A 26,651-nucleotide genomic window follows, 5' to 3' on the forward strand; every position below is an offset into this window, starting at 1 on the left:
GAGATATTAGGTCAGTCCTGGTTTTTTCTGACATCCAGCTCTCCTACCACACAGTTACTACTGTTTCTTATCACTTCTATAGCGCCACTCAATGTACGCATCACTGTACAAAAAAAACCCAAAAAACAGGTGAGAGATTGCCCTGCTGCATTCTGGTAGCAGTACTGCCCCTTTTCATCTGGAAGCAGCACAGGGGCTACAAATCCCACCATAAGCTCAAAACCCAAGACTGGTCTATCGTCTCCTTCCAGAAACTGGGTCATTGCGGCAGCATGCTACAATCATAACATTTAAAGATGTTAAACGTGAAAAAAAACAAACCACGAGAAGGTAGGAGCTGCAGAAGCTAAATGACAGACACAACAGGAGACGCTGCACAACAAATTACATCCAGTTGCAAGGAGCTCCCTGCCTAGAAGAGCTTACAGTCTTCCTGCCTAACCAGAGGACATCAGGAACTCATCCCAGGTCACACCCATAGTGTGTCACAGTTATGGGACAAATATTGAGATATCCAGCATCCGCTCCAAAAAAAAAAAAATGTCCCTAGAGTTGTCCCCTCAGTCAGGTCGACCTAAAGGTGCTGAACCATCCATGACTGGTTTTGCCCCACTGCATGCAAGGAGTTGCAGTTCTGATTTCCATTTAAAGAAAAACGTTAAGAACCACTTCTCCCTGTAGGCAATGGGCCAAACTCCTGACCACATCAAGGTCTTTGGGTTGACCCGGGAGAGGTGGCGACCCTAAATCTGCCCCCTTCTCCCTGCTCCCTCCTTCCCACCCCCACGGATTGGAGTCAGTTAAGGGGCTCCTCTTACACAATTTTTTTCAAAACTCGTTTGTTAATTTGTATCGGTTGCACCACAAGACATTTTTTTTTTAATTTTTATTGATACAAAGGGATACAATATTAATGACACTGTTAAAATGGCAATAGTGCATACAATGACTACATTTACAGATGATTTTACAATAAGTGAGTACCGACTAGCACACAGTTCAGGGTGCCGCCCACAGAAAAGACATGCTCGCGTTCCGTCCAATGTAATCGGGCGGAAAGATTCTGCGAGGCCGGATCTCGACGGACAGTAAAACCCATGCACAGCGCTAAGGCAAGGCAGGGCAAGCCCACCCAAGAAGCAGCCTGAGAGCCTTCGGTCGGGCGCGCCAACAGACTGGCAGCCAGCGAAGCTTTGGCAAGACTGGAGTCCTCCACTGCCGAGTTGAGCTACCAGGCACCAATGCCAGCTGCTGAATTCTGCACATATCACGACCCCCTAGTTCCAGAACTTACTTTCTGTTGGGAAAAAATAAAAGAAAGCTTCTTTTTTTTCTCTTGCATCGTTAATACCTTTCAGGTAGTTGGGCCTTTCCCTGGACTGCCTCCAGCCTCGCCGAGATGTGGCCTCCGGAACCGAACGCAGAGCTCCAGGTGGGGGCTTGCCGACGACCCGTACAGTGACACGATCCCCTCCTCCTGCCTCTCCCGGCTTTCTCCCGGCTCTGGCTGCCTCCTTGTCGCACTGCGTCAGCACCCTGGCCTCCGACGACGGTGCGCCACCTCCAGGTCTCTCTCCTCCTGGCCGGTGCGCATCAGCTCCTCCTCGCCCACCATCTCATACGGCTCCTTTGGATTTCTCCCCTCTGCACTTCGGTGGTTCCTGCTTCTTTTGCATGCCAGCCATACCTTGAGGTAATGGGGCCTGGAATCCCAAAGGGTGAAGAAACACGGAAATCCCCGAAAGCCAGTTCCTAACATGCCGCAACATGCACGCTAGGTAACAGACTTGCAGGTTAGGGAGGCTCAGTCCCCCAAACAAATTATTTTTCATTAAAATTCTGATGCCTACTCTAGCTCTCCCCCCATGCAAAAGCTTAGCAATTGCCCTATTCATTTCTTGTAAACGCTTTTTTGTCGTTCAGCTTGGCAAGAATTGAAAAAAAACCCAGAAAGTTACCCTGGCAAGTCTTGCTCATCTTAAAAACGTTGTATCTTTCCATTAAATACTAATAGTAAATTACTCCCGTAGGTAACTTTAGTTTCATTCTTTGTATTAAATGTTCTTACATTACAGTCACAGATCTTAGAGACCTCTGGGAATGATCAGCCCCAAATACCTCATTTCACGTCCCATCCGTTTACAATTGCCCTCCCGTGCATCCCCTAAGATTCCTAAAGCATCCAAGGCTTCAGACATTTCCAGTTTCATTTTTCAGAGCTGAGCAGTTCCTACACTTATCGCATCACCTTCTCCAAGGACGGCACGAGAGATTTAAGAAAACCAAACAAGTCATTGCCGCTCTCTTACACTTTAGCTTCACCAAATCTGAAACCTGTGACGTGAGGACAAACTACTGCTGCTGCTAGAGTATCATTTAGAAAGGGCTACTAGACATACAGGGCACTGTACAGACACCCATAAGAGACAGTTCCTGCCCCATGGAGCTTACAATCTGCTAAACACACCTGACCACAAGAATCAATGGAAAGTGTATTTATTGTACAGAGAGAGGTGCCTAGGCATTAAAACCAGCCTCTAAACTAAACAGTGCCCACCCTGTCTCGTTCCCTGCAGCAAAGCCATTAGTGGGAAATAATGTCACTCGTTATATAACAAAGTAAGCCATGTGCTTTCAAAAGAGAAAGCAAAGCAGAACAAGACACTGTCAAATGCTTTTGTGTCCTGAAGACAGGGGCACGTGGTGTCCTGGAGCCACAAACTCTCTCTCAGTCCACAGGCCCCGGGCGTCGGGGTCCTTTCTGGCAGGGGGAGGGGGGACACAGAGTGTCTCCGTCTCTTGCTCACACAGATGTGCTCACAGATGGGATGTCCCTGGCTTTAGGATCCCCTTTACCTCTCAAAAAGATACTGGACGCACTGGTGAGGTCAATCCAACAAAATAAATGTACCGCAACCCAAAATATCTTCAGATCAGTCCACCAATCTCCACTACGCGACCGCTGCAGCTCTTGCAGAATTCTGCCGCAAGGGTATTGACTAACACTAAGAAAGGTGAGCACATCACCCCCTGTTCTGAAAGAGCTTCACTGGCTCCCTATGGGATACAGGTCACAATACAAAGCACTTACATTAATTCACAAATCGCTGTACAAGGAGAAGGGCGTCTGGTTAAATGCAGCGCTACATTTCCATGTACCAGCACGAATAACCAGATCTGCCAATGCTGGGCTATTACCAATTCCGAGAATAAAATCTGCTCCTAGGAACTCTGTACGAGAAAGATCTTTATCTACTGCCGCCGGGCCCAACCTTTGGAACTCTTTACCACCACAGCTGAGGATGGGAACCAATATCGGACTTTTTAAAAAAGGAGTCAAAACCGGGCTTTTTAACCAAGCCCTTAACAGCAAGGATTGATGTCTTTTATTTATAATTTTAAGTGATATACTTTTAATGTTACATTTTGTATTTTAAGATGTACTTGGATCCATTGTTATTGTATTTTAGCTTCTGTTGAGATAGATTTTATATTTTAGATGAGCCGTTTTAAAACTTACCCTTCTTTTATATGCAAACGTAGTAACTAACATTTGATTTATGCTGTAAACCGACGTGATATGTATCCACATGAATGGCGGTATACAACAATCACTAAATAAATACAAATAAATCTTATGTCCCACGTGCTTGTCTCAGCCGGCCCTGCTCCTCCGACCGCGTGACCTTCAGGACGCAGGCACCAGGCAAAAGACGCAAACTCCCAGCGATAGAAGAAGACGGGATCCTAGCGGGCAAATGGGATCTCCTGCCTCCTTAACATGGACCTCTGGGCTAGAAAGTCCTATCAAAAGAGCAAAATCCGTTCGCCGTCTCGCGGACAGGAACGGTGGCAAAAAAATTCCCCCCCCCCCCCCCAAAACAAAACCAGGGAGCAAAGTCTTCTCCATAACTGATGGTAAGGACGCTGCTGCCCCTCCACTGCCCTTTCACCTGACCTCCTCCAGGCGCGGGGTGGGGGGCGAGCTGCCAGCGGCCCTACCTCCTGACTAAATCCTAGCCCGAGGCCCGAGCCGGGGACAAACCTGAAGACAGAGGGCCCCCTACGCGTAGCTATAGTGAGGTTGGAAAGATTTACACCTGCGCTCCCTCCCCTCCTACAAACCCTACCCCCTTCTTGAGAAATCAAATAAATAAATCGGGACGCACCCCGTTTGCAATGACCGCAGCGTGCAACATCAAATCAGGACTCAATGGCAAGATTGGCCCACGGGACGGCGGCCCTGGCTGTTCCGGAAATTCCCCCCTGGCTGACGACACCTGGGAGGAACTTTCACAAAAGGTATTAGGACACGTCCCCGAGGAAGCCCCTACTGCTCCGCTTACACAACTTTATTTCTTGCTCGCTTGACATCTCGGATGTGGGGGGGGGGGGAAACCTCTTCCGGCCCCGCGCTTTCCTCATCGGTTTCTTCTATTGCGAGAGGCGAGCCCCGCTGGCATCACTACCGCCCCCCCCCCCCCCCCCCCATCTCCTCCTGGCCACACAGGAAACGGCTGCCTCTTTAATTCTGGAGGCGAACCTTCTTCCTCCTTTTGTTTTCATTCAGACAGGGACCCGGTAAGAGCTGCGGGGGCACCGTTCGATTCTCACCCCCCACCTCCTCCTCGCCGCCATGGAGCTGGTCCTGCTCGCCCTCCTCTGCGGGTTTCTCCCGGTCAGGAGCCACGGTGAGTCCTGATCCCCTTCCCCACCCACCCCCCGCCTTTTTCTCCCGTCCTCAGAACTCCATCCCCCTTCCTAAAACCTACAGGGGTGGGCAAGGAGATGGACTGCGCCAGGCTGGGGAGGAGGGCACCCTGCCCTTTTGCGTCGGTCTGCGAGAACTAAAGGGAAGGGGCTGCCAACATCAATCCTCCTTGTCACGATGAGGGTGGCACCCCTATGTCATTCCATCCCTGTGGTGGCTGCGCACGGAAGGCTTTCATCCTGAACGCCCCTGCCTTAGACTGAACTGTGGGACCATTAAATAGAACCGGAGAGACTTATTAGGAAAAGCCAGGGGGTCCTGTTCCCCAGCCTGCTCCGGGGACGGAAAAGGTGCAGCCAGGGGGGGTAGGGAGAGGTTTCAGCACGTACAGGCTCTTTGAGGGGGGGGGGGTGGATGCCAATGGAAAACGCTGACTCTTGAGGCCGCTCTGCCCACGTCAGGAGCTGCGCTGAAAGATGGGAAAAGCTTTCTCTCTTTCAAGGAGGTTAAACCGATGGCAGCGGCTTCTCGGCGGGAGCGTCCTCGCCAGAACGTGAAGGAGTGACCTGGTGGTGAGAGCAGCCAGGGCTGCTTTGCTCCTTGTGACCTCAGGCAGGTCACTTCACCCTCCATCGCCTCAGGTACAAACTTAGCGACCGATGTAGAGCGCACGGTTTTTGTGCACTCAAAACGTTTTACTCCCAGTGTAGCGAGGAGTTTTGCGTACAAAAAAACCGCAACATGGGCGTCAAACCGTGCGCTTTGCTTAGCGCCCTCCCATGGGCATCGTAAGCTACTGAAGGCATTAATCGCTACGCCCCCGATGCAGGGAGGTGCGCTGGCTTAACTCAGGTTTCCTTTAGCGCTGGAAATCTTACTCCTGGCCAGAGGTGGAGTCGCGTTTTGAGCGCTTGTGTCAGTCTTTGTGGGCAGACTCCGGTGCTGGGACCTGCAGTCAGCTTTTGTGTGCTGGAAACATGCTTTGCCCACACGAGGCGAGTTTTCTGAGCATAAAATAGGATTTACGAGCACAAAAAAACCGAAAGTTTCTGTGTAGAAAACAGAAAGGGGAGGGCAGCTTTTCCTCTGCCCCACTGAGCTTTCTCTTCCCGCGGCCCTGCCGAGGCTGAACCTTGCTCCCTCCACGGGCAGGAGGGCTCCACTGGCAGCCGGGAGCCGACCTTGTCCCCCCGCCATGTGGGGCCCGAGGGACTGGGTGGCTGGAGACCTCTTCAGCGCGCCCTCCCCCCCAGTTAAATGTAATTTCAGTAAGATAAGACGGCACTTTCCTCCTGCAGTCGTGCCCACAAATCATCTTGCATGCACACCAAAGACGATTTGTGTGCCAGGAAAAGCCACGGTTGTGGTTGCAGGAGGAAGAGGAGGGAGCGCAGAGGTTATTTTTATTTTAGAGGAACAAGATTAAAAAAAAACAAAACTGCGGCATGTCTGGCTTGTGATCGGTAGAAGCTGTCCTTAAAAACAAAATCACTGGCCCTATAGATAGACATGATTGAATGGGGAAGAGTCAACATTATTTTAAGTCTTGTCTTACCAATCTTTTAGACTATTTTGAAGGTGCAAATAAGCACATAGATAAAGGTGAGCCAGTTGATATAGTGGAATCCATTGCCAGAGGACGTGGTGAGGGCGGCAGGGTTTAAAAGGAGTTTGGACAAGTTCCTGGAGGAAAAGTCCATAGCGCATCAGCAACCAGCTAATGAAGCCTCTGGCTCTCTCAGGGAGTGAGTAACAGAAATTAGATCTACTTTATGGGATCCGCCGGGTACTTGCGTCCTGGATTTTGCCACTGTCGGAGACAGGACGCTGGGGCTCGACGGAGCTATTCTTATGTTCTTAAGCCAACGCTGACGCCATCTGTGAACTGGTTGGACGCATGCAGCGACTTCATATAGTGCTGAGAATTCACCCTAATAAGTCTGCGGAAATCTGTCGAGATAGTTTGATTCAACGGGAGCGCTGCCTCTTTTCTGCATTGCTGTTCCCCAGGCCGGTGTGACCTCAAACCTGCTCTCTGGTCACTTGAAAGCCACCAGCAGACGGAGAGATTGCTTTTTCTTCTCCCTCTTCAATGAAAAGAGAATACCGTCTCCAATGGTTCATCACATTTCTAAATCCAACTGTCGAATATAAGATGGCCAACAAGCTGCTTTAGTAGTGTTGTTTGACGCTGGAAGAGTGCACGAGCGAGTGCATCCGTTCAGCCAATGCAAAAGACCGAGCACACATGTTAACTCGGGTTTGCATAGAAATATATATTTTTTAAGCTTACTGAATCGGGAGTTACATTTCTATAGCGCGTGCGTTAAGAAACCGTGTGCTGAATTTCAGTGCACATTGTTCCCTTTTACATTATAAGCCCTCTGGGGAAGGGATCTACCTACCGTACCAGAATGCAAGTCACCTAGAGCTCAGGTTCGAAAAGCTGAGTAATCAAATCTAAAATCTGAATTTGCTCCCATCGCCTATCTGAAGTCAGGAAAGAATTTTTTTCTAACTGGCAAATGTCTCCACCCATTTAAGCTCTGCGGAGATTTTTTTTTCTCTTTACCCGAGATCAGCACCCCAAGGTACTTGTGGCTGTTGTCACCGCGTCAGCACGCGCAGGCCCCTGGTTACCGCAGGCGATGAGTAATGATTGCCCCATGTTGCTGAGTCAGTGCAACGGGAAACGGTTTCAAGGATGCTCTTTCCTGTTTCCTTCATCATTGTCATCATTCATCATCATCATCATCATCCTGTTGTGGGCTGTAAATAAACACTTAAAATCGCCATCTAAAAAAGAAAGATCTTTGTTCAAGGAAATGCAATGTTCCCGGAGAGTGCAATAACCAGCAAGGCAATTCAGAAGCAGTCTCAGAGAATGTTAGTGATACAATGGGTTAAATAGGACACCACCTCTAATTTGCACACCAAGGAGTTAATTTGTTTGCATGATATTTTCCTAATTGGTTGGCATTGTAATTTTATTTCATATATGCTAATGAGATTGAACTCTTGAAAGTCATGTGATTTCTTGTAAATTGAGCCAGAAGGCAAAACGAACCTTAATATACTTTTTGACCATGTACATACTTTCTACAAGCCTGATCAGTGCCATTTCATTGCTGTAATGATCTTTCATGTACCCAGTCTAGCTTCATAGAAAAACCTTTTCAAAGCACCTTGGGTTTTTTTTTTGTTTGTTTTATACTTTGAGGGTGTGGAGGGCTCAGGGAAGGGGCACAGAGGTGCATAGCCTGTGACCTCCAAGCACTGAGGACAGGGTGCCTCAGGGAATTGGGACAAGGATAAATTCAGTGTTTCAGTCATGTGCTTTACAGCACGGGAGGATAATAACAAAAGCTCTTTCCATTTCCAGCCGACGTTATGTACTCCACTCTGGGACAGTCCATCCTCTTCCCCTGTGAGAGAAAGTCCAGCCAAGGGTCAGAGCCCATCCTATGGGGCTTCCACCGGCCGGGAGAGGACCCTCCTGCACACATGACCCAGAATCCTGGGAGCTTGCTTACCACGTCTCTTTCTGACAAACGCAGCAGAGTGGTGGTTCTCTCCAACTCCTCTCTTCAGCTCCAGGGTCTGCAGCCAGAGGATGCCGGGATATACACCTGTATCCAGCGCAATCCCCCCACTAGCCAACCTCTGCTGAACCAGGTGACGCTGATTCTGCTGACAGGTGAGTCTGTAAGGTAGCAGTCGAGATAGATCCACTTTAGGGATAGGGTTAAGGTTAGGCGCTGTGAATGCTAGCTTTTGCCAGTGGGTGACCATGGTCAGTGTCTATCAAGGGTGTCAATGGTTGACCAGAGTCAGGCTCGGAGGTTAGCATGAGCTTGGATGGCTATTATCGGGTGGACTATGGACAGTGGCCACAGTTTGTAGACCATGATCAATGACTACACATTAACATAGTAAATGGTGGCAGGTAAAGAACAGTTGGATCATCCAGACGGCTCAGTCTAGACTCCTCCTCTCTGGTTCTCTACCATGTTGTGTAAATGAGCATAGAAATATCCCCTGCTTAAATCAACACTAGTGTCCCACTCCCCATGCCTTTTATTTGACCTCTCAAACTTTTCTACTTCCCTCCATGCCTGTCCCAAACATATCCCAAATTCTGTTACACTGCAGGCCTCAGCCCCCTCTGCTGATAGGGCTGTTTCAGCAGAGGGGACTGTTCCTCCTTTCTCCGTTTTCTTCCAGCTGGGTCAGAACCAGCACTGGGATTCTGGAATCAGAAGCCTGGGTCCATGGAATCTCCCCTACTTTAATAGACCCTTCCTCCCCCCGTCCCCAGTCTGGTGATTGCAGCGACGGTCCTAAGGCCGGGAATGCTGCTTCCAAAGCATCTTTAGCTCAGGCAGACACAGGGTACAGGAGACCCAACTTGGAGATCGAACCCGGTGACTGAGTGCATTGCCACTCAGTCACCGGGGCCAGCGCTCTCCTCTGAGACTTAGGAGGTCAATGATGAATCAAGCACCCAAGCCCTTCTCCCATGCCTAAGCATTAAGCTCACCAGGAACGTGGAGTGACCACGAGGACACAGAAAATACATAGATTAATGCAAGATACCTGTCCAAAGTGTGTGACTCTTCCCAAAAAGACAAGGGCTATAGGGTAACATTTATTTCTCAATTCCACCCTTCCAAGCAGTTACAGTCCCTCAACACGGCCGTGTTTTGCCGTGGGGGCTGCATCAGGAGGGACCCCCAAGAAGCAAGTTTACTTTTATTTAAAGAACAGTTAAATTATAAATAGAACAGTGGCAGAAACAGAATCTAGAAGAATGCGGCAAAATGAAAAATACTTGCAGAGTCGTGATGCATAATGTAAGGTAGATTTTAAAAGCCTTGTGTGTGGGTGTAAGTGACCCACGGGAGCGTGTGGGTGTAAGTGACCCGAGGGGGCGATTCTTTTGACCTTATTCGTGATAAAAAGGAGTTAACCTGTACAATGCGGCTGGCAGAGACTGCAGTGTAGAAATCAACTCCTCTTTTTAGAATTTTCATCACTTATGAGGTCGAAAAAATCTTTAATGATGTGAATTTTACAATGGATACCTCTGAATGTGTCTTAACACCACCCCACCTCCCAAAAACACACCCCGAATGAAAGTGTCCCCCTTATAATGATCCATATAATAGAGTATCAGACTGAGCCTTATAAAGAGGCTCTCTCTAGCTCCTAAAGGGGACGCACAAAGAGCATTTTATAACCTAGGCGTGTATTTTTGTGGGTGGCGAGAAACGCACGTTTCTGGGCGCATGCACAGCCCTTTTATAATCTTCCTTTATAAAAGTGTATAAACCAAAAGAGTTGGAGTATCCTGAAAAATATAAATTTACTGTAGAAAAAGCTTATACACATAAATAAAATATAGACAGAGTAAAGAAACATACAGAGCGGCACACGATTAACAAAGCCCGTTTTCAAAATACTGTAAAAAAACCAAAACAAAACAATAATAAAGGGATTTTTGAGGAAATCCAAAGTAACAAAAAGGTTAAAGAATTAAAGGCGCACGTGCAGTACTGAGTTACTCCGCTAGAGGGAGACACCCGCTCTGCAGCTGGACAGTTTTAAAGAGGAATTATTTAAAAAACACAAAACAAAAACCCGCGGCAAAACGCACGAAGGGGATGAGCCAATGCGGTGCGAGCAGGGTCGGCGCATGTAGAACAATATGAACCTGAACAAGCCGTAAAAACAGGGGTAAGGGCGGACGACCTGAAAGAGAACTGAATCATGGGGAGGGGGGGGGAGAGAAAGCAAGAGACCTTGGCTGACGACCTGAAAAGAAACTCATGGCTTGGGGGAAAAGGAAAAAGACGTTGAAAGAGGACCTGATGGGGAACTAAGTCACTGACTGGAAGCTGGAAAAGGACCTGAAAGTGAATGTTAGTGCCACGGATAGAAAAACGCCTGTGTTAAGCTGAAAGGTGTCCGGAGGGAGCCGCGTACTAAAGACAGAGCAGGCTGAGACACTAAAGAAATCACTGCCATAATAAAATAAAAAATCGGTTAGGTACAGACAGGAAAAAAATAGAACACCTAAGAGGAAATTAGGTAAGTAAGTGTTACAAAGTGGTCCGTGTATTTATAACACTTACTTAGTTCCCTCTTAGGTCTTTTATTTTTCCTGTCTGTACATAACTAATTTGATTTTACTTTTGCTGATTTCTTTAGTATCTCAGCCTGCTCTGAAAATATAGACAGAGTATAGATACATACAGAGCTAGTCACGATTAACAAAGCCCGTTTTCAAAGTATTGTAAAAAAACCCAAAAACAATAATAAAAGGATTTTTGAGGAAATCCAAAGTAACAAAAAGGATAAAGAATTAAAGGCGCACGTGCAGTACTGAGTTACTCCGCTAGAGGGAGACACCCGCTCTGCAGCTGGACAGTTTTAAAGAGGAATTATTAAAAAAAAAAAAACACAAAAAAAAACGGCAGCAAAACGCACGAAGGGGATGAGTCAATGCAAGGCGAGCAGGGTCGGCGCATGTAGAACAATATGAACCTGAACAAGCCGTAAAAACAGGGGTAAGGGCGGACGACCTGAAAGAGAACTGAAGCATTGGGAGGGGGGGGAGAGAAAGCAAGAGACCTTGTATGACGACCTGAAAGGAAACTCATGCCTTGGGGGAAAGGAAAAAGACAGTGAAAGAGGACCTGATGGGGAACTAAGTCACTGACTGGAAGCTGGAAAAGGACCTGAAAGGGAATGTTAGTGCCACGGATAGAAAAACGCCTGTGTTAAGCTAAAAGGTGACCGGAGAGAGCTGCGTACTAAAGACAGAGCAGGCTGAGACACTAAAGAAATCACTGCCATAATAAAATAAAAAATCGGTTAGGTACAGACAGGAAAAAAATAGAACACCTAAGAGGAAATTAGGTAAGTAAGTGTTACAAAGTGGTCCGTGTATTTATAACACTTACTTAGTTCCCTCTTAGGTCTTTTATTTTTCCTGTCTGTACATAACTAATTTTGATTTTACTTTTGCTGATTTCTTTAGTATCTCAGCCTGCTCTGAAAATATAGACAGAGTATAGATACATAAAGAGCTACACACGATTAACAAAGCCCGTTTTCAAAGTATTGTAAAAAAAAAAACCAAAAACAACACAAAAATAAAAGGATTTTTGAGGAAATCCAAAGTAAAAAAAAGGATAAAGAATTAACGGCGCACGTGCAGTACTGAGTTACTCCGCTAGAGGGAGACACTCGCTCTGTAGCTGGACAGTTTTAAAGAGGAATTATTTAAAAAAAACCGCGGCAAAACGCACGAAGGGGATGAGCCAATGCGGTGCGAGCAGGGTCGGCGCATGTAGAACAATATGAACCTGAACAAGCTGTAAAAACAGGGGTAAGGGCGGACGACCTGAAAGAGAACTGAAGCATTGGGAGGGGGGGGAGAGAAAGCAAGAGACCTTGGATGACGACCTGAAAGGAAACAGACACTGAAAGACGACCTGATGGGGAACTAAGTCACTGACTGGAAGCTGGAAAAGGACCTGAAAGTGAATGTTAGTGCCACGGATAGAAAAACGCCTGTGTTAAGCTGAAAGGTGTCCGGAGAGAGCCGCGTACTAAAGACAGAGCAGGCTGAGACACTAAAGAAATCACTGCCATAATAAAATAAAAAATCGGTTAGGTACAGACAGGAAAAAAATAGAAGACCCCAGAGGAAACTACCGGAAGTAAGTGTTACAAAGTGCTCCGTGTATTTATAACACTTACTTAGTTCCTTCTTAGGTCTTATCTTTTTCCTGTCTGTACATAACTAATTCTGATTTTACTTTTGCTGATTTCTTTAGTATCTCAGCCTGCTCTGAAAATATAGACAGAGTATAGATACATACAGAGCTAGTCACGATTAACAAAGCCCGTTTTCAAAGTATTGTAAAAAAACCCAAAAACAATAATAAAAGGATTTTTGAGGAAATCCAAAGTAACAAAAAGGATAAAGAATTAAAGGCGCACGTGCAGTACTGAGTTACTCCGCTAGAGGGAGACACCCGCTCTGCAGCTGGACAGTTTTAAAGAGGAATTATTAAAAAAAAAAAAACACAAAAAAAAAAACGGCAGCAAAACGCACGAAGGGGATGAGTCAATGCAAGGCGAGCAGGGTCGGCGCATGTAGAACAATATGAACCTGAACAAGCCGTAAAAACAGGGGTAAGGGCGGACGACCTGAAAGAGAACTGAAGCATTGGGAGGGGGGGGAGAGAAAGCAAGAGACCTTGTATGACGACCTGAAAGGAAACTCATGCCTTGGGGGAAAGGAAAAAGACAGTGAAAGAGGACCTGATGGGGAACTAAGTCACTGACTGGAAGCTGGAAAAGGACCTGAAAGGGAATGTTAGTGCCACGGATAGAAAAACGCCTGTGTTAAGCTGAAAGGTGACCGGAGAGAGCTGCGTACTAAAGACAGAGCAGGCTGAGACACTAAAGAAATCACTGCCATAATAAAATAAAAAATCGGTTAGGTACAGACAGGAAAAAAATAGAACACCTAAGAGGAAATTAGGTAAGTAAGTGTTACAAAGTGGTCCGTGTATTTATAACACTTACTTAGTTCCCTCTTAGGTCTTTTATTTTTCCTGTCTGTACATAACTAATTTTGATTTTACTTTTGCTGATTTCTTTAGTATCTCAGCCTGCTCTGAAAATATAGACAGAGTATAGATACATAAAGAGCTACACACGATTAACAAAGCCCGTTTTCAAAGTATTGTAAAAAAAAAACCAAAAACAACACAAAAATAAAAGGATTTTTGAGGAAATCCAAAGTAAAAAAAAGGATAAAGAATTAACGGCGCACGTGCAGTACTGAGTTACTCCGCTAGAGGGAGACACTCGCTCTGTAGCTGGACAGTTTTAAAGAGGAATTATTAAAAAAAAAAAAACACAAAAAAAAAACGGCAGCAAAACGCACGAAGGGGAGGAGCCAATGCGGTGCGAGCAGGGTCGGCGCATGTAGAACAATATGAACCTGAACAAGCCGTAAAAACAGGGGTAAGGGCGGACGACCTGAAAGAGAACTGAAGCATTGGGAGGGGGGGGGGGGAGAGAAAGCAAGAGACCTTGTATGACGACCTGAAAGGAAACTCATGCCTTGGGGGAAAAGGAAAAAGACAGTGAAAGAGGACCTGAGGGGGAACTAAGTCACTGACTGGAAGCTGGAAAAGGACCTGAAAGTGAATGTTAGTGCCACGGATAGAAAAACGCCTGTGTTAAGCTGAAAGGTGTCCGGAGGGAGCCGCGTACTAAAGACAGAGCAGGCTGAGACACTAAAGAAATCACTGCCATAATAAAATAAAAAATCGGTTAGGTACAGACAGGAAAAAAATAGAACACCTAAGAGGAAATTAGGTAAGTAAGTGTTACAAAGTGGTCCGTGTATTTATAACACTTACTTAGTTCCCTCTTAGGTCTTTTATTTTTCCTGTCTGTACATAACTAATTTTGATTTTACTTTTGCTGATTTCTTTAGTATCTCAGCCTGCTCTGAAAATATAGACAGAGTATAGATACATACAGAGCTAGTCACGATTAACAAAGCCCGTTTTCAAAGTATTGTAAAAAAACCCAAAAACAATAATAAAAGGATTTTTGAGGAAATCCAAAGTAACAAAAAGGATAAAGAATTAAAGGCGCACGTGCAGTACTGAGTTACTCCGCTAGAGGGAGACACCCGCTCTGCAGCTGGACAGTTTTAAAGAGGAATTATTAAAAAAAAAAAAACACAAAAAAAAAACGGCAGCAAAACGCACGAAGGGGATGAGTCAATGCAAGGCGAGCAGGGTCGGCGCATGTAGAACAATATGAACCTGAACAAGCCGTAAAAACAGGGGTAAGGGCGGACGACCTGAAAGAGAACTGAAGCATTGGGAGGGGGGGGAGAGAAAGCAAGAGACCTTGTATGACGACCTGAAAGGAAACTCATGCCTCGGGGAAAGGAAAAAGACAGTGAAAGAGGACCTGATGGGGAACTAAGTCACTGACTGGAAGCTGGAAAAGGACCTGAAAGGGAATGTTAGTGCCACGGATAGAAAAACGCCTGTGTTAAGCTAAAAGGTGACCGGAGAGAGCTGCGTACTAAAGACAGAGCAGGCTGAGACACTAAAGAAATCACTGCCATAATAAAATAAAAAATCGGTTAGGTACAGACAGGAAAAAAATAGAACACCTAAGAGGAAATTAGGTAAGTAAGTGTTACAAAGTGGTCCGTGTATTTATAACACTTACTTAGTTCCCTCTTAGGTCTTTTATTTTTCCTGTCTGTACATAACTAATTCTGATTTTACTTTTGCTGATTTCTTTAGTATCTCAGCCTGCTCTGAAAATATAGACAGAGTATAGATACATAAAGAGCTACACACGATTAACAAAGCCCGTTTTCAAAGTATTGTAAAAAAAAAACCAAAAACAACACAAAAATAAAAGGATTTTTGAGGAAATCCAAAGTAAAAAAAAAGGATAAAGAATTAACGGCGCACGTGCAGTACTGAGTTACTCCGCTAGAGGGAGACACTCGCTCTGTAGCTGGACAGTTTTAAAGAGGAATTATTTAAAAAAAACCGCGGCAAAACGCACGAAGGGGATGAGCCAATGCGGTGCGAGCAGGGTCGGCGCATGTAGAACAATATGAACCTGAACAAGCTGTAAAAACAGGGGTAAGGGCGGACGACCTGAAAGAGAACTGAAGCATTGGGAGGGGGGGGAGAGAAAGCAAGAGACCTTGGATGACGACCTGAAAGGAAACAGACACTGAAAGACGACCTGATGGGGAACTAAGTCACTGACTGGAAGCTGGAAAAGGACCTGAAAGTGAATGTTAGTGCCACGGATAGAAAACGCCTGTGTTAAGCTCAAAGGTGTCCGGAGGGAGCCGCGTACTAAAGACAGAGCAGGCTGAGACACTAAAGAAATCACTGCCATAATAAAATAAAAAATCGGTTAGGTACAGACAGGAAAAAAATAGAAGACCCCAGAGGAAACTACAGTAAGGAAGTGTTACAAAGTGCTCCGTGTATTTATAACACTTACTTAGTTCCCTCTTAGGTCTTATCTTTTTCCTGTCTGTACATAACTAATTCTGATTTTACTTTTGCTGATTTCTTTAGTATCTCAGCCTGCTCTGAAAATATAGACAGAGTATAGATACATACAGAGCTAGTCACGATTAACAAAGCCCGTTTTCAAAGTATTGTAAAAAAACCCAAAAACAATAATAAAAGGATTTTTGAGGAAATCCAAAGTAACAAAAAGGATAAAGAATTAAAGGCGCACGTGCAGTACTGAGTTACTCCGCTAGAGGGAGACACCCGCTCTGCAGCTGGACAGTTTTAAAGAGGAATTATTAAAAAAAAAAAAACACAAAAAAAAAACGGCAGCAAAACGCACGAAGGGGATGAGTCAATGCAAGGCGAGCAGGGTCGGCGCATGTAGAACAATATGAACCTGAACAAGCCGTAAAAACAGGGGTAAGGGAGGACGACCTGAAAGAGAACTGAAGCATTGGGAGGGGGGGGAGAGAAAGCAAGAGACCTTGTATGACGACCTGAAAGGAAACTCATGCCTTGGGGGAAAGGAAAAAGACAGTGAAAGAGGACCTGATGGGGAACTAAGTCACTGACTGGAAGCTGGAAAAGGACCTGAAAGGGAATGTTAGTGCCACGGATAGAAAAACGCCTGTGTTAAGCTGAAAGGTGACCGGAGAGAGCTGCGTACTAAAGACAGAGCAGGCTGAGACACTAAAGAAATCACTGCCATAATAAAATAAAAAATCGGTTAGGTACAGACAGGAAAAAAATAGAACACCTAAGAGGAAATTAGGTAAGTAAGTGTTACAAAGTGGTCCGTGTATTTATAACACTTACTTAGTTCCCTCTTAGGTCTTTTATTTTTCCTGTCTGTACATAACTAATTTTGATTTTACTTTTGCTGATTTCTTTAGTATCTCAGCCTGCTCTGAAAATATAGACAGAGTATAGATACATAAAGAGCTACACACGATTAACAAAGCCCGTTTTCAAAGTATTGTAAAAAAAAAACCAAAAACAACACAAAAATAAAAGGATTTTTGAGGAAATCCAAAGTAAAAAAAAGGATAAAGAATTAACGGCGCACGTGCAGTACTGAGTTACTCCGCTAGAGGGAGACACTCGCTCTGTAGCTGGACAGTTTTAAAGAGGAATTATTAAAAAAAAAAAACACAAAAAAAAAAACGGCAGCAAAACGCACGAAGGGGATGAGCCAATGCGGTGCGAGCAGGGTCGGCGCATGTAGAACAATATGAACCTGAACAAGCCGTAAAAACAGGGGTAAGGGCGGACGATCTGAAAGAGAACTGAAGCATTGGGAGGGGGGGGAGAGAAAGCAAGAGACCTTGTATGACGACCTGAAAGGAACTCATGCCTTGGGGGAAAGGAAAAAGACAGTGAAAGAGGACCTGAGGGGGAACTAAGTCACTGACTGGAAGCTGGAAAAGGACCTGAAAGGGAATGTTAGTGCCACGGATAGAAAAACGCCTGTGTTAAGCTGAAAGGTGTCCGGAGGGAGCCGCGTACTAAAGATAGAGCAGGCTGAGACACTAAAGAAATCACTGCCATAATAAAATAAAAAATCGGTTAGGTACAGACAGGAAAAAAATAGAACACCTAAGAGGAAATTAGGTAAATAAGTGTTACAAAGTGGTCCGTGTATTTATAACACTTACTTAGTTCCCTCTTAGGTCTTTTATTTTTCCTGTCTGTACATAACTAATTTTGATTTTACTTTTGCTGATTTCTTTAGTATCTCAGCCTGCTCTGAAAATATAGACAGAGTATAGATACATAAAGAGCTACACACGATTAACAAAGCCCGTTTTCAAAGTATTGTAAAAAAAAACCCCAAAAACAACACAAAAATAAAAGGATTTTTGAGGAAATCCAAAGTAAAAAAAAGGATAAAGAATTAACGGCGCACGTGCAGTACTGAGTTACTCCGCTAGAGGGAGACACTCGCTCTGTAGCTGGACAGTTTTAAAGAGGAATTATTTAAAAAAAACCGCGGCAAAACGCACGAAGGGGATGAGCCAATGCGGTGCGAGCAGGGTCGGCGCATGTAGAACAATATGAACCTGAACAAGCCGTAAAAACAGGGGTAAGGGCGGACGACCTGAAAGAGAACTGAAGCATTGGGAGGGGGGGAAGAGAAAGCAAGAGACCTTGGATGACGACCTGAAAGGAAACAGACACTGAAAGACGACCTGATGGGGAACTAAGTCACTGACTGGAAGCTGGAAAAGGACCTGAAAGTGAATGTTAGTGCCACGGATAGAAAAACGCCTGTGTTAAGCTCAAAGGTGTCCGGAGGGAGCCGCGTACTAAAGACAGAGCAGGCTGAGACACTAAAGAAATCACTGCCATAATAAAATAAAAAATCGGTTAGGTACAGACAGGAAAAAAATAGAAGACCCCAGAGGAAACTACCGTAAGTAAGTGTTACAAAGTGGTCCGTGTATTTATAACACTTACTTAGTTCCCTCTTAGGTCTTTTATTTTTCCTATCTGTACATAACTAATTCTGATTTTACTTTTGCTGATTTCTTTAGTATCTCAGCCTGCTCTGAAAATATAGACAGAGTATAGATACATACAGAGCTACACACGATTAACAAAGCCCGTTTTCAAAGTATTGTAAAAACCCCCCAAAAAACAATAATAAAAGGATTTTTGAGGAAATCCAAAGTAACAAAAAGGATAAAGAATTAAAGGCGCACGTGCAGTACTGAGTTACTCCGCTAGAGGGAGACACTCGCTCTGTAGCTGGACAGTTTTAAAGAGGAATTATTTAAAAAAAAAAAACACAAAAAAAAAACGGCAGCAAAACGCACGAAGGGGATGAGTCAATGCAAGGCGAGCAGGGTCGGCGCATGTAGAACAATATGAACCTGAACAAGCCGTAAAAACAGGGGTAAGGGAGGACGACCTGAAAGAGAACTGAAGCATTGGGAGGGGGGGGGGGGAGAGAAAGCAAGAGACCTTGGATGACGACCTGAAAGGAAACTCATGCCTTGGGGGAAAGGAAAAAGACAGTGAAAGAGGACCTGATGGGGAACTAAGTCACTGACTGGAAGCTGGAAAAGGACCTGAAAGGGAATGTTAGTGCCACGGATAGAAAAACGCCTGTGTTAAGCTAAAAGGTGTCCGGAGAGAGCCGCGTACTAAAGACAGAGCAGGCTGAGACACTAAAGAAATCACTGCCATAATAAAATAAAAAATCGGTTAGGTACAGACAGGAAAAAAATAGAAGACCCCAGAGGAAACTACCGGAAGGAAGTGTTACAAAGTGGTCCGTGTATTTATAACACTTACTTAGTTCCCTCTTAGATCTTTTCTTTTTCCTGTCTGTACATAACTAATTCTGATTTTACTTTTGCAGATTTCTTTAGTGTCTGGGCCTGCTCTGATTATTCCCCGCTCCCTCCCTTAGAGCTTAACCCATGCGGCTTTATCACTTTTCGCATGAACCAGTTCCCTTTCAGCGACTTCACTCCCTTTTGGGTGGTTTTTCAGGGTCTTTTTCAAAGGATATGGTTCTCATTCAGGTCGTAAATTCCTTGACCTTGTTTTGTTTTTTTTTACAATTTGCCCCTCTCCTCCCTCTCTGGTCCGGCTAAAACGTAATCTCTTCCATGAGGGATCCTTGTAAGCTCCTCTGGTCTCATCATTACCGGAATTTCGCAACCTCCAGTCTTCTCAGCTGCGCTGGAGCCTGCTCGGGTTTTGTAAGATGCTCTGGGTCGTGCATGATGTGAACTGTGAAATGTAGGTCCCAGTTATCAGGTTTTTGGGGTTTTTTTGCAGTCAGAATTCTCCCCAGGGGTCCCGTTGGGGAAGGCTCTCACGTGCTCATGCGGTGCTCCATGACCTGCGACGTAGATGAGAACCGGTGCACCCGGAACCCCCAGGGGGCGGAGGTGAGCTGGACCGACAGCCACTGGCAGCCGATCAAGGAGCAGGCGGGACGGTACAGCACCCAGCCCGGCGGCACCTTCTCCAACCTGAAGGTCACCGTCCAGCAGGCCGACCACAGGAGGAAGTGGAAGTGCATCCTCTCCGTCAACCAGCAAACCCAAGCCGTCCAAGAGGTGGCCATCCCAGTAAGAGGTAGCCCTGCGTTTTTTGTTTGTTTGTTTTTTTTCTGGGTGCCAGATTTTGTAGATGTTAATTACATTTGTGTTTCTTTGAATAATTGTCATTATAGTTTGTACAGCACAAACCAGATGCATGGGGCACTATGCAGAGACAGGAAATGGATAATCCCTACGCCTTGCACAAATATATGGTGCTACTAGGTGCAATTTATTTATTTATAGATTTTTCTATACCAGTGGTTGGAACCGGGACCTTCACATTGGTTTAACTATCTAAGTGCGTACAGCTCTAAGACCTGAATCTTTGCCTCCACCGATGAATGCCTATAAGAAAAACAGAAAATTGGGTGGGGCAGACGAGTGGCAGGGAAGGGAATCTAGGCTGCACTGGCTTTGCCGTAGCCACTCAGATAATTCTCGGTATATTTCTCGCCACCCTTCTAGGATCACTTCAGACGCTCTTCGTCGCTGAAGGCCACCGACTGCTGCTTCCCTGCCTGGAGCCCTCGCTCCTGCAGCCGGGGGAGCTGCTGGAGTGGGGATACAGGGAGATCGGAGACCCCGTGAGCCACCTCATCTCCACCACGCCCCCCTCCGGGCCCCCCACATGCGCGCGATGCGGCGCGGACCTGCTCCTACTGCCCAATTCTACGCTGCTCCTGCCCAGCGTGCGGGCCGCGGACGCCAGGGGCTACCACTGCTTGACGCACGATGCCTCCGGCTCGCCCAGCCTCGTGAGGAGCTTCCGGGTCGGCGTCCTGTCCGGTGAGGAAGGGGGGGAGGGGGTGGCGGTGGAGGACTCTGCTCCCCGTGCTCTTGAAACGAAAAGCTCTGGTAACAGTGGCAAAGGGTGGCAGCGCCTCAGGGGACAGGCCGAGTCCTGGGTTTCCGTGCACTTGTATTTCCCCGTTTCTCTTACAAAGATTTGGGACTACAAATCCACACATGCTCGGCCTTCCCTGGTGACCCTGCCCAGAACGGTGACTGACAGACAGGTCCCGTGCGCGAGACGCAGTTTATTTTTCTCGGAAACACAGAAACATGGCGGCAGCGAAAGCCCTCATGGCCCATCCAAACTGCCCATCCGTCCAACCAATCCCGGCCGATTCCTCCTGCTCCGTTAGCTTTCCAGGCTCAGTCGGAACCAGGGCTGATACTTGGCACCATGAGAGCCTTCATTCGCAAGCAGCCAGGGATCCCCTCTCCCCTCCTCCCCCTCTCTCAGCCCACCCAGTCCAGTCATTTGCAGTGGCAGTCGTAGGCCAGGAGTCCAGGTACCAGGTCTTCTTCTAGAATTCAGAGCCTGTGGGATCTAAATCTGGCCACTAGGTGGCACCCAGGACTCCCCCCTCCCTGCCAGGGGGGCTGTGAATGCCATCTCTGCGGCATTCTCAGCCTCAGTCGACCCGGGGGGAGCAGAAGATCAAACCACAGACTGTTTGCTGAGCCAACGGGCCTGTCAACATGGGCCAATCACATTTATTCCGAGTGAAGTAATCTGGAGATGGAAGCCCGGTTGTGTTCCTACAATGTATGACTCTGGGGACGGTGTGCGTGACGGCATAGCTACCTTTGGCATTGCCAGTCGTTGACCGTGGTTGAGAAGGAGCACCATCACCACCAGCCTTGGTTATGAAAGCCACCTCCTCTAGGGATTAACTGTTGTCAGTAATCCCTGTGCCTCAGTTCTAATCCCCTGCTCTGTCACTGACTCTCTGTGCCTGACCTCAAGCCGAGTCAATTTATCTCCATCTCAGCTCGAATCCCCAGCTCTGTCACAAGCTGTGCATGTATCTGTGACCTTGGGATGAGTCTCTTTATCTCCCCGTGCCTCAGTTGGATGCTGGCAATAATAATTGTTCTCTGAACACTGATAATGTTGTTAGGAATATTCTCATTTTCCATTTCTGACAATTCTCATTTGTCTTCTCAGTGGTTGCCGACGCCTCCAGTCCCCCGCAGAACGGCTCCATCATCGCTCTGACTTGCTCGGTAGTGTATAACCCGAACTCCAGTGACGTTTTTCTGGCCTGGGCCGACAACCGAGGGATCCCTTTGACACCCGGAACTGCAGGACGCTTCCAGGTCATCCAAGCCAACAGCAGCTTGCAGCTGGTCATTCAGGACCTTCAGCCCTCAGATGCTGAGGGGGCCTGGAGATGCAGCCTGACTGCGGAAGGCGAGGAGAGAGCATCTCAGCAGTACCATCTCAGGTTCAAAGGTCAGCAAACGTCCGTGGCAACAGGCAATCCCCAAAACCACTTCTTCTGCTTCTGAAGCACGATCACTAACTGGTTCCACTATTTTTTATTTTTTTTAAGAGTCTGATCCAGGGGTGGCCAGCTCCAGTCCTCAAGAACCACAAACAGATCAGGTTGTCAAGATATCCACAGTGAACACGCATGTGAAAGATTTTGCATGCACTGCCTCCATGATATGCAAATATATCTCAGGCATATTCACTGCAGGTATCCTGAAAACTGGGCCTGTTTGTGGCCCTTGAGGACCTGGAGCTGGCCAGCTTGGCTCTAAAAGAACTATGATTTCAGGATATCCACATGAGATAAGTTTGCATGTACAGAGGCCAATATTCAAAGCCATTTAGATGGATGACTCACAAGTTATCCATCTAAATGGGGAAATGCACCCATCTAACTCCCTGTTATCCATCTAACTTTGAGTTAGCCATTTACATGTCTTGTTTTGAATATTGCCCTCGCCCAGTCTCTGTGACACACAAATTTATCTCCTTGTGGATAATCCTGAGAACCCGGCTGGCTGTGGGCGACCCCCAGGACAGGTCTGGGAGGCCCCCGTTCTGAGACAAGCAGGATCTAGAGAAGTCCCAGCCCGCAGTGGGTGAAAACCCACGAAGGGCTCTCAGACTGTGCCTGAGCATCTGCAGCCATCTGGTAGCTAAAGCCGAGTCGTGGCCTGCGTGAAGTCTCTTGGCAAAGCCAAGGCTAAGTTAGATGCTACCAGCACATATATATATATATATTTTTTTTTTGTTTACATTTGCCTTGGGTTCTTTTAAACAAAGAATAATAGTATTTAATTCCTCAAGAGCTGTTTTTTTTCCCTCCATCTGTTTGCAGGTCTGCACTCCGGAGTTGCAGAGGGTCCCCGCTCAGGCGCCACTATCTTGGCTCTCCTCCTCCTCCTCCTCCTCCTCTCTGTTCAGTGCTTCTTGCACACTCGGTAAGCTTTAGGGTCAGTCTCACCTTGGAGTGCATTTCGTAGGTGTGGGGGATTCGAGGTCCATCTTCAAAAGATTTGTCCGGCTAACAGATCTCTTATCCTGGCATAAAATGTACCCGCGTGCAACGAGGGGCTGGGGGTGCTGGAGACCTTCCCGGGGCACGGTTAAACTTAGCCAGATTAAGTCTAGTCGGTGGAACCGTTGTTCTAATATTACTTGGGAAATTTTAGCCAGAGACCGTCAGCGTTACTTTAAGTGCTGCTGAATATCCGGATAAAGTTACTCGGGTACCTTACGCCCTCGGCGCGTTGATTTTTGGGTTGTTGTTTTTTTTTTACTATGGACCTGACCCTGTCTAACATTAAAACATAAATGGAGACCTGGCTTTTACTTCTGCCTCCCCTAGACCGGCTGAAGCCGGGGGAAGCTACGGAGACAGCGTTCGCAGTCCCCTGGGGTGGGTGGGGGAGCAATTCCCAGCCCTCGTGCAATGGTCACACCTAATGACCAAATTTAGGCCCCAGGAGGGCAGGGTTCCCAAATACGCCCGGCTCGCACCCGCACCCCCTCCGCCTGAGGACCAGCTCTGCAATGCCTGGGCCGAGCAAATCGGAAAGGGGGGGATATGAAAATAGAGAAATAATCACCAGGAAGCCGCCAATTGATTAGATAAATAAATACAATTAAATTAGATGTATTTATTTCTTGAATTTATTTCATTAATTTTATTTAATCTATCTATTACTTAGATAACTAAATAAATTAAATAAAGCACTCACTGAGCTCATCCTGTGAGCAGTTCTGAGGTCCTTGGCGGCCATCTTTGATTTGGGCACAGGGAGACTTCTGGGAGTAGAACAAAGGTTTGCTTGCAAAAAAAAGGTCCCTTTTCAAAAATCCCGCTAGGCGGGTAAATTTATGCCAGTATGTGTCACGGGGAGGGAGGCGGGAGGTAGAGTTGAGAAGGGACTTTTGGACTCATGCGCCCAATAGAAATTAATACAACTTTCAAAGGGGAAATAGTGCAAAAGAACAGGCCCCCCTCCCCCTCCATATCAACCAGAGCAAACAGATCCTACCTAAACAATATTTGTATTTTCCTTAAGATATCATTGATTTCTGGGGGGGGGGGGGGGTTGCCCAGATCAAAGATGGCCTACAAGGGACCACGCCTCTCCCTATCAGGCACCTTAGTCGGTTCCCTGAGCTTTCCTTATCTGTCTCAGCGGTAGGATTAGCAGATGGCCCAGGCTGTAAGGGACAGGCTGCGACAGCCCTGGATGCAGTGGCCCAGATACAGGGTAGGCTCGCATTCTCCCTTAAGACCTGCAGTACATATCCCTTTCTGTGGCTCAGGTGAGACCCCCCCCCCCTCCCCCTCTCACTTTAGACTCCCATCTTCTTCTAGCCCTCTCCTTCCACTGTAATCGTTTCAGCCCCCGATCTCAGCCCTGTTACCTAAGCCCCAGGCATGCAAAGAAACATTTTTAAAGGGGAGGAAGGCAAAAAAAATACCCACTGTGGATTTATTCATCAGCATTAAAAATAAAACAAGCAAACATCTCATACTATTCACTTGTTAATTGTTTTCCCAACTTCAGGTAAAAAAAAAATGTCGGGAAGTGACCCTGCAGCCTACAGGAAGGACCGGTTCCTTCTCCAACCTTCTGGAAGCCTCAAGAGCATTTTATCAGAACCAACATGCTGCCAAGAAAGAAAAAAAAATGGACACAGAATTAAGGGCCCACTTCAGGAACTGAGCTAGATACACCCAGTCACATATTGTATCCGTTATGTTGTATTTTCGTCCGCTTCAGTCCTGACTGTAGAGATTTCACTAAGGAAAAACTTGGGAAGCCAGAATTCAAGGCGGCTTACTCTGTAGCCAAGGTCAAAAGTGCAGCAAATCTTGGTGAGGAGTTCTAGATCCGAAGGGACTCTGAACAAGGTTTCCTGGCTGCTGCTGCTGAGGGCAGCCATTTTGTGCTTGCCTTAACCTCCTTTCCCTCTGGGAAGCAGGAGCAGGAAGTGACATCATTGAATGCTCTGCTGCTAATATAAATGGCTGCTCCCAGCAGCAACTGCTGCTGGGAGCAGCCATAGAGGTGAGCTCGCAATCCGCTGAGACCCAGAACCTATTGTCCACCCAGAGAGAATATGTGCGCACCGGGCCGGCCTGAAAGATCTGGAAGATCTCTTTCAATGCATTAAAACGGCTGTGCCACATTTTCAGAAAAGGTTTAAAAAGGGGAAAAACAAAAAAAAACCCACATCAACTACTGCCCTTCCTCAACCCCTCACAAAGAAAAAAAAAATGTTTTAAAAACATATTTCTTCCACTTACTTTTATAAACTTTTTTATTACTTGTGTTTGCACTGCTTTTCTCTCAGGGCTGAGTCCCAAGAGGAGGGTGGGGATCTGGAACTACCATCTCTCTCAGCCTGGGCAGCATTGCTAGCTCCTCCTTCTCCCTCCTGTTTCGCTGTTCAGCCAATGAGAACTCGTGTCCCACAATGCACTGGGGCCCAGATCAGCAAAGCTGGAGGTGGGCCTGTGCCAATGGCCATCTTTACAATGGATCCCTCCCATAAAGATTTTTTACATTTTCCCATTAAATCCGAGTGCCCTGGGGGGTGTTCGGGCTGCTGGAAAAAAAAAATCTACTGAATCGGAGCAGATATGAAATCCTTTGGGGCTCTGAGACTTGCACTATGTATAGCTATTTATAATGTTCTGCACTTGCTTTATCTATGTTTAATTTAAGAAAATTGTTTCATATAAATGCTGGTATTGAAAGCATTTGAATTGTTGTTTGCACTCTGGGAAATGTATTTATTACGCCAACAGACGTCATGGCTGACGAGGTCAATCTCCCTGCATTGAAGAGCAAAATATTTACATTGGCATTGATGTTATTGTTGTCCCTGGGAGCAGCTAGGCCTAGCAACAAATGACATCACTCATCGGTGGACTCCAGTTGGTTCCCAGGAGCTGTGAAGTCACCATGCACCAGTCAGATATCAGGATGTGCCCGTGATGTCACACGTGATGCTTCCAAACATGTCCGCCCCCTTCTAACAGCGGTGCAGGATAATCGCAAAGGAAGCACCGTAAACATCTGCATGCCTAGAAAGACACGAGTTAAGATTATTTGGTTTAACCTGAAATGGGGGCGAGGGCTGCTACTCTCTGTGTGCGAGGAACTCTCGAAATATTGCCCCAGGGCAGAAAGGGAGAGATTTCTCTTTGAGAATAATTCTGCAGTGCCTACCTCATTCAGCCCCTGGGGAATTATTTATTTTGTATAGTTGGTTTTTTTTTTTTAATTTTGTTTCAAGAGCCAAGCCTGGTCCTTCACTTCACCAGCGTTTGCAAACCAATTTCATTGCAGATTTGTTACTTCTACCCGCTTGCCAGCTCCTCCAACGAGAGCCAAAGAAGCAACCCAAGTAAAGGGGTTTGGGATGTATTTACGTGTTGGAAGGGGAAATACTTGACTTTGGATCTAGTCACCTTTATCAAGCATAAACAGGATATTTACTAAATAAAACATACAATTAAC

The 26,651-nt window shown here is 46.4% G+C and overlaps 1 protein-coding gene across 2 annotated transcripts; it reads left to right on the top strand.

Annotated features, from left to right (window-relative positions):
* The first annotated feature begins 4,565 nt into the window (after positions 1 to 4,565).
* On the top strand, positions 4,566 to 26,651 carry LOC115081423 (protein turtle homolog A-like). 2 transcript variants are annotated; one of them, XM_029585879.1, is made up of 7 exons: positions 4,566 to 4,691; positions 8,094 to 8,408; positions 19,597 to 19,899; positions 20,331 to 20,651; positions 21,820 to 22,107; positions 22,985 to 23,087; positions 24,690 to 26,651. In XM_029585879.1, exons 1-7 carry the CDS (start codon positions 4,637 to 4,639, stop codon positions 24,691 to 24,693), a joined length of 1,389 nt encoding a protein of 462 aa, XP_029441739.1. In that variant the 5' UTR covers positions 4,566 to 4,636; the 3' UTR covers positions 24,694 to 26,651. The 2 variants fall into 2 exon arrangements, with proteins under 2 accessions (XP_029441739.1, XP_029441740.1); XM_029585880.1 differs by lacking the exon at positions 20,331 to 20,651.

Source organism: Rhinatrema bivittatum, unplaced genomic scaffold (assembly GCF_901001135.1).
Source record: "Rhinatrema bivittatum unplaced genomic scaffold, aRhiBiv1.1, whole genome shotgun sequence".
Classification (NCBI taxonomy): Eukaryota; Metazoa; Chordata; class Amphibia; order Gymnophiona; family Rhinatrematidae; genus Rhinatrema; species Rhinatrema bivittatum.

Excerpts from the sequence above, each read along its gene's own strand:
- LOC115081423 (XM_029585879.1), top strand. The coding sequence starts at position 4,637 with ATGGAGCTGGTCCTGCTCGCCCTCCTCTGCGGGTTTCTCCCGGTCAGG. Across the intron at positions 8,409-19,596 it reads GACGCTGATTCTGCTGACAG|TCAGAATTCTCCCCAGGGGT; the intron begins GTGAGTCTGTAA and ends GTTTTTTTGCAG. Across the intron at positions 22,108-22,984 it reads GTACCATCTCAGGTTCAAAG|GTCTGCACTCCGGAGTTGCA; the intron begins GTCAGCAAACGT and ends ATCTGTTTGCAG.